Raw genomic sequence first — 8450 nt, 5'->3', positions numbered from 1 at the left:
AGAAATGAGGGGAGGGGAAGTAGGTGAATTGGGATAAGTGATACGAAATAGGGGGAGGAAAAATTGGACAAAATAAGAGGAAGAGAAGAATTAAGGTCAAATATGAGGAGGGGAACTAGAGGAGGCGAAAAGTAATTTGGGTTGTGAAAGTAGGGGCACCAAAGGAAAATTAGGAAAAGGAAGTGAGTTTAAATTAGGGGAATTAATCAGAAATGAGGATGAAAAGGGGAAGGGTATTGAAGTCTGGGGAAGGGAAGTAAGGGAAGGGGAAATGGAAGTGTTAGCTGAGGAAACGAGGAAAGGGGGAAGTAAAGGAGGAAAATGCTGGGACAGGGAGGACAAAGGGCTAAATTTTCATTTTTTTTAACACATCTTGAATTTTTAAGAATTTCGTGAAATTCTTTTGAAATCCCTTTAATTTTTCTGAACTCATTTCAACCTCACTGAATTCGATGAATTTTTACATATTTTTTAATTATTTTTATTTGGCTTGATTTTTTCTTTAATTCACGATGAAATTTTATGAATTTCATTGAATGATTTGTATCTCCTTAAAAATCCTTTAAATTCCCGGCAATTTCACTAAAATAAATTAAAATTTTTTTCTAATTCATTTGAATTTATTTTTTGGTCGCTTTCGGTTAAAAATAGATAACTCTTTTCCTTTTTGAGTTAAATAATAAATAGATTATTCAATTAAACATTTTAAAATTTTTATTTTTATTGTTTCATTTCATTTATAAAAGATTCTATAATAAAAATATTACAAACGTAGAATTTTGAGCTTTATAAATTAATGGTGAAGTAAAATAAAAAAGTAGTTAGTTGAAAAGCAGGAAATTTTGAAAATTATGCTTTTCAGCCAGCCTGATTAATTTGAAAATGTGAATCAAAAAGGTTTGAAAACAATCATTTGAAGCACAAATTGTGCTGTTTTTATGAAATTAAGGCAGTATTTGAAAATTATTCTTTCATTAAAATTTATTTTTTAACCATATTTTGCATATTACAATTTTCTTTCTGTAATTCAAACCCTTTTCTCTTCATATAAATATATTATTTCTCTCTGAAGAAACGTACAGGTACATAAAATCGATAAATGACTAATAAAATACTGTTTACTTCCAAACATTGCAAATTTAAAATGCAAATCGTCTATGAAAATATTATTAGTGACTTTCAAATCACGTTATATTAGAAATTATTTCTATTACTCATTATCAGGATATTTTCCCTGATATCTATACATTTTTCTTTTAGGTTAAATTTTCAACGAAACAGTGAAATTTTTGACCAAAGAAATGAATTTTCATTATTTTCAACTAAAATGAGGAGTCTTAAATAACAAAAATGGACTTTCAACCAAGAAGAATAATTTCCAATAAAAAAAGACAAATTTTCAACAAAATGGATGAATTTTCAACTAATGAAGATCAATTTACAACCCAAAAAGAAACTCTTATATTGAAAGTTTGAAAAATTATTTTTTAACCATAAAAACGAATTTTCAACAAGGCAGTTAAATTCTCAACCAAATAAATGATTTGTCGACCAAAAGATGAATTTTTCACCAGCAAGGTTAATATTCTAAAAAAAAAATTAATCAAATAAATGAATTTTAAACCAAACACGAAGTAGTTAAATTTCCGAATTGAAAATTAATTTTCAACAAAAAAAAAAGAATTTTTGACAAAATATTTCAATTTTTAATCAAAGAAATGAGTTTTCAACTAAATAAGGAATCTTTAATCGAAATAATGATTTTTGAACCAAATAGTTCAATTTTCAACTAAAAAGATAAATTTTCAACTATAAAGATAAACTCTTACCAAAAAAGACGAACACTCAAAAAAGCATATACATTTTCAAATAAAAAAGATAAATTTCCAACTAAAAGCGAAATAGATCAATTTGTTTTTAAAACATTTATTTTTTAATTTTTTAATTGTTACCAAAAAAATTGAATTTTTCACCAAGAACATTAATATTCTACCACAAAAAAAAAAACAATTTTCAAAAAATACATGAATTTTGAAGAAACACAAAGCAGTTAAATTTTCAATAATAAAAATTAATTTTTCAACCAAAAGATAAATTTAAAAAAAAATATATTGAAATTTTTCAACCAAAAGATAAATTTAAAAAAAAATATTGAAATTTTTAACCACAGAAATGAATTGTTGACGAAAAAGGTAAATTTTTCACAAGGAACATTAATATTCTATGACAAAAGACGAATTTTCAACGAAACCAAATTTTTAAACAATTATTAATTGAATTTTAACCAAATAAATGCATTTTCAACTTTAATGGTGGGTTTTTAATCAAAATAATGCATTTCGACCCAAACAGTGGATTTTTTTACCAAAAAGATGAATTTTTAACCACAAAGATTAATTTTTTAAAATTAAAACGGCGAATTTTCAACAAAAATACATGCATTTTCAATTAAAAAATATTAATTTTCAACCAAAAGCAGAACAGATCAATTTTCTGTTAAGAAATTAATTTTCAATTAATTAAAAACGAGTATTCATTCAAATATTAAAATATTTAACTTTTCAACTAAACAAAAAGGGTTTCTGAATTAAAGTGATGAATCGTTAACCAAAAAAAAATTAATTTTTATCAAAACAGTTCCACTTTCAATTGATTAGGTGAGTTAAAAATGTAATAGGTGATAATTCAACCAAGCAATATTTTAATTTGAAACCTAAACCATTTGACTTTAAAGGCAAATTTCCCAAAAAAAAGTTAAATTTCCAACAAAAAGTAGATCGACTTTTTTGTTTTTAACCAAATTTTTCAACTTTTACAAAAATAATAAAATTGCAGGATTATTCCCTACGTTTTTCAATTATAGGAATAACTTTTTGGAGGTCAAATATTTTTAGGAAATTAAATATTTTCCTTTCTTATTAAAAAATAGTAAGATTCCACACATGTCAATAGTTTTGGGAATTGAATTTTAAAAAATTATGGAAAATCAGGACATAGTACAAAAATATCAAAAAATCAGGACAGCGATAAAAAATCAGGACATGTCGTGATAAGTCAATATAAAATCTATTTCTCACTCAGTTCATAACCGCAAAAACGAAACTTCGAAAACCGTAAAAAAGTTACCTGAATAAATATACAGTTGGATCAATTTCGTTTCATCAATTTAATAAAATTCTTGGGCTTCCGATTATTATTAAAATTAATCACAACACTGATTATATTTGAACACACCATATGCAAAAATAAAATAAAGTAAATTCATTAACTTCACTCCTCAAATTCCAATGATTTTTACAAATTTGTATTTGCGCATACTGGCGACATCTGTTGGGTCATATGGAGACAACTCCTATGATTCCCTACATCGACAAGATTATTTTTCAATCTTTTTAATATAAAGAGCGATCTAATTCATTATAATGAAGATATGTAATTCAATTTGCATTAAAACAACGTATTTTCTATTAATAATGAATTAAATAGAAACTTAAAAACTTTAGCTAATTGCCTAATTTACCAGGAGGCTACTTCTTGCCATCCGATTCGTACAATGATAAATGATGGCGTCGTCTGCTAAAGTCTTCTGCTCTACATTTTGTAAATAAAATATCATTCAATAAATTAAAAAAAAAAGAATTAAAACTTTAACACAACATTTAATTTTCTATAAAAGCCGACTACTCACTTCACCGTTTTTGTGAAAATGGGTCTATTTAAAGAATAAAAAAAAGCGTTCAAAGCTTAAAGTCTCCGCAAAACTAGGTTATGTTTCTTATTTTCTGAAATGCAGCGGAATTTATAATGTGCGATTTTGATAAGTTATTCGCCGGTTGTGTGGAATTTGTGATTGATTAATTGTAACTGAAACATTAAAAATGTTTTCACGTATATCTTTAAGTACTTACTGTCGTGCGTTGACAAAACCACACATGGGACGACAGGTAAATAATTCGACATTATTGAGGTTATGTCATATTCATTATTTTACACCAGTCAAATACAATTAAATAACTAAAAACTAACTTAGACCTGAGTATAAAAAGAATTTTTCTTATTTTCAAATCCATCTTTATTGTTTTTTTCCTCAAATCGGCTATATTTTATTTGTCTTACAGTGATTTTGAACCGATAACTCCTAAAACATAAAGCAATTTATATATCTTAATTTTTCATACAGTTATATAATTATGGTGACCAGGAGTCCTGATATATCAGGACATTGCCTGATTTGTAATCGCTGTCCTGATTTTTTTTGCTATGACCTGATCTTACATGCCCGAAAACGAAAATTCGAAATTTTTATCGGGCAAACATAAATTTTGTTCAAAATTTCTGAGGACGCAGTCCCAATGTGAGTTAAATTCAATTTCAAAAACTTGACATGTGTGGATTTTTAACTAATATTTAAGAAGAAAGGAGTGTTTTATATAATTTATAATTTTAGGGAAAGACAACAAAATTTGGTTATTTTGTTCAAAATATAACAATTTTGTTGAAAACAAAGAAGTCTCTCTTTTCGGTAGAAAATTAAAACTACGATTGAAAATTAATTTCTTTATACAGTATTAATAATTATAGTTCAAAATTTATGTATTTTGTTAAAAAATTAATTTCTTTTGATGAAAATTTAGCTATTTTACTGAAAATCTTTTTTTTTTTCTTTTAAAAATTAATGTTTTTAACTGAAAATATAACTATTCTACGTTGGTCAAAAATATATCTTTTTTAGTTGAAAACTCATCTTTTTGGTCGAAAATTTATCTTATTAGTTCTAAATTTGTATTATTTTATATAAAATTAATCTCGATGGCTGCAAACTCATATTTTCTGTCAAAAATTCAACTGTTTGGTTCAAATTTATTTTTTCATTCCAAATTCATCATTATAATTGAAAATTCATGTATTTTGTTGCAATTTTTTTTTTCGTGAAAAATTAATTTTTTTAGTAAAAAATATGAATATTTTAGTTTCGGTTGAAAGTTTATCTTTTTTAATTGATAATTCGTCTTTTTTGGTAGAAAATTAATATTTATGTTTGAAGGTTAATCTTTTTAGTCAAAAATTACCAGCAATTGTTTCGAAATTTATTATTTACATTGAACATTCATTTTTGTAGTTAAAGATTCGTGTATTTCTTTGAAAATTAATAAATTTGGCTAAGAATTTAACTATTTTGTTGAAAATTCGTTTTTTTTTCTTTGCTGAAAATTAATTTTTTTAGTCAAAATATAGTGGAAAGTTCATGTTCATATTATTTTAAAAATTAATTTCTTTGGTTAAGATTGTAACTATTTTATTGAAAATTCGTTTTTATTTTGTTGTTAAAAATTAACTTTTTAACCGAAAATATTTATTTAATTAAGAAATGTATTTTTGGATCAAAAAAATTGATCTTTGTATTTGAAAATTCACGTTTTTCTTCAAAAATTTACCTATTTGGACAAAAATTCATTTTTTATTGAAGATTTATTATTCAAGTTAAATAACTATATATTTTGTTGCAATTTTTTTGTTCTTTTATGACAATTTAATTTTTTAGTAAAAAATATTTCCGTTTTGGTTGAAAATTTGTCTTTTTTGGTAGAAAATTAATCTTTATGTTTGAAAGTTAATCTTTTTGGTCGAAAGTTTCTAGCAATTGTTTCAAAATTTATTATTTGCATTGAAGATTCATTTTTGTAGTTAAAGATTCGTGAATTTTGTTAGTCAAAAAAAAGTGGAAAGTTCATATTCATATTTTTTTGAAAATTAATTTCTTTGGTTAAAATTCTAACTATTTTGTTGAAAATTCGTTTTTATTTTGTTGTTAAAAATTTTTTTTTTACCCAAAAATATTTATTTTGTAAAAAAAAACGTCTTTTGGGATAAAAAATTAATTTTTAAGTTTAAAAATTCATCTTTTTCTTCAAAAATGCAATTATTTGAATAAAAGTAAAATTTTTATTGAATTATTTATCTTTCAAGTTGAATATTGATGTTTTTTGTTGAAAATTTGTGTTTTGTTATAAAAATTAAGTTTTTTATTTCAAAATATGAATATTCCAGTTTTTGTTTGAAATTTTTTCTTTTGTAGTTGAAAATTTATCTGATTTAGTTTTAAATTCGTCTTTTTGGTAGAAAATTTCTAGTATTTGTTTCAAAATTTATAATTTTTATTGAATATTCATCGTTGTAGTTGAAAATTCATGTATTTCTTTGAAAATTATTTAGATTTTTGTAAGAATTTAAACATTTTGCTCAAAATTCGTTATTTTCTTGCTGAATATCAATTTTTTTAGTCAAAAATAGGAATATTCCTTTTTTGTTTGTAAATGTATCTTTTTTAGTAGAAAATTCATATATTTTTATCAAAAATGCATAATTGTTGGTAGAAAATGCAACCATTCGGTTGAAATTTATTTTTAAAGCAGATTCATCGTTATAGTTTAATAATTAATTTCTTTGGCTAAAAATGTATCTTCTTTACTTGAAAGTTTAACTATTTGATGGAAAATGTATGCATTTTGTTAATTTACGAATTATAACATGATAGAAATGTAATTAATTCGATTTTTAATTTTTTTCAGTCATTTCCACAAACTAGATCCTTACACGTATCTCATCGTATTAAAGATATTAAGGTTATTAATTCAAGAATCCGCTGCTTAGGACCTCATTCATCCCATTCAACAGCTTTTAGTGCAAATCTTATAAGATTTGCAAGTACCGCTGAAGCGACTGAAGTGTCTGCAGAAAATGCACTACCCGAAATACCTGGTAATTCAGATCTTTACCTTTTTCTACATTTCCTTCAAGTCTTTTGAAATATTTTACAGTATTATAAAATATTCCAAGAAACTTGTAATAGATTTCAAAAATTTGAAGGGAGTTTAATTGATTCGAGTGTGTTTTTTTTTGAATTCCAAGGAATTCTGAAAAGTTTTAAAACGTTTAGGATTCGCAATATTTTAGGGTACTTTAAAAGATTCCAGGACATTTTAAATAAAATAAAAAATTTTAAACGAATTTTCAAGTATTAGAAGATTTACAGTTATTTGATAAAATTCCACGAAATTTTCAAGAGCTTTAATCCTCAAATAGCACACTGGTGTGAATTCGCACCCCCAGTTTTTTTCATTTTGTTGGAATTTACGCAGACATATGTGTGATATATGCTAGTTTTTTTATTATATGTTCAATATATTAAATATTTAATTTTAATATTGCAAACAAACCAATTCGCACCAGTATACCGTTTACGTATGCTCGGCTGGAGTGTACCGTTTTAGGGTTAAAAAATTCTAGGAATTTAACCAAATTTATTAGAATTTGCAATATTTTAGGGTACTTGAAAATATTCAAATGCATGTAGAAGTGATACCATTTTTTTAAAAAGAAATTCCAAGTTTTTAACAGATTTTGGGTTATTTTTCAAAATTCAATGCAATTTTTAAGAGCTTTAAAAAGTTTCTAGGAATATAAAAAAAAAAAATAAAACTATTGGCAATATTTTTGGGTATTTTAAAGAGACTAAAAAATGTTGTAACAAATATTAAAGTATTTCAAAGATTTGAAGTTATTTTTTAAAATTACATGGAATTTTCAAGAGCTTCAAAAAGTCTCTTGGAATTGAAACAAATTTAATAGGATTTGCAATATTTTGGGATATTTTAAAAGATTTTATTTTTTATTTAAAATTTTATTAAAAAATTTAAAATTATATTTAAATTTAAAAATGAATTTAAAAAATTTAAATTAAAATTAAAAATGTAAATTTTTTTAAAAAAATTTCGTTTTAAAAGAAGAAAGAGAAGTTTTAAAATAAAAAGGCATTTTCGAGAGAATACATTTCTTTAACAAATTTTGAAGTTGTTTGAAAACTGTTGGATTATGTTTTAATTTTCCACTGAAAATTTCAAAAGTTTAAAAAATTCTATTAATTTGACCAAATTTAATAGAATTTGCAATATTTTAGGGTATTTTAAAGGATTCCAAGGCATTTTAAAGAGATAAAAATATTTTGTAACAAATTTTCAAGTATTTCCAAGATTTGAAGTTATTTTTTAAATTGCAATAATTTAGGGCATTTTAAAAGATTTTATGGCATTTTAAAGAATTTGAAGTGATTTTTATTTATTTGAGTGTATTTTAAAATTTCTAAGGAATTTTCAAGAGCTTCAAAAAATTCTAGGAATTTAACAAGATTTAATCGGATTTCTAATATTTAAGGATATTTAAAAATATCCCAAGGAATTTTGAAGTGATAACATTTTTAAAAAAGAATATCCAAGTTTTTAAAACATTTTGGGTTGTTTTTTTGTAATTTCATTGAAGTTTCAAGAGCTTTAAAAAGATTCTAGGAATTTAAACAACTGCGATGTTGAACACGATGCGTTGGAAAACTCAATTGAAAAAGTCTGTGTCACTGAGGTTAGGGATATAATTAAGAACATGAAAAACGGTAAGGC

The 8450-nt window shown here is 24.1% G+C and overlaps 1 protein-coding gene across 1 annotated transcript in view; it reads left to right on the top strand.

The window, feature by feature from the left end:
- The first annotated feature begins 3593 nt into the window (after nt 1-3593).
- LOC117167185 (mitochondrial inner membrane protein OXA1L-like) overlaps nt 3594-8450 on the top strand; it is a 28170-nt gene continuing 23313 nt past the window's right edge. Inside the window, exons 1-2 of the mRNA XM_033351907.1 lie at nt 3594-3944; nt 6570-6759. Coding sequence (XP_033207798.1) covers nt 3879-3944; nt 6570-6759 — 256 coding nt within the window. The 5' untranslated portion in view covers nt 3594-3878. The remainder of the gene's footprint in view (nt 3945-6569; nt 6760-8450) is intronic.

Source organism: Belonocnema kinseyi, chromosome 2, assembly GCF_010883055.1.
Source record: "Belonocnema kinseyi isolate 2016_QV_RU_SX_M_011 chromosome 2, B_treatae_v1, whole genome shotgun sequence".
Lineage (NCBI taxonomy): Eukaryota > Metazoa > Arthropoda > Insecta > Hymenoptera > Cynipidae > Belonocnema > Belonocnema kinseyi.
Note: the sequence above shows the minus strand (reverse complement) of the source record. Positions and strands in the feature narration are given on the sequence as shown.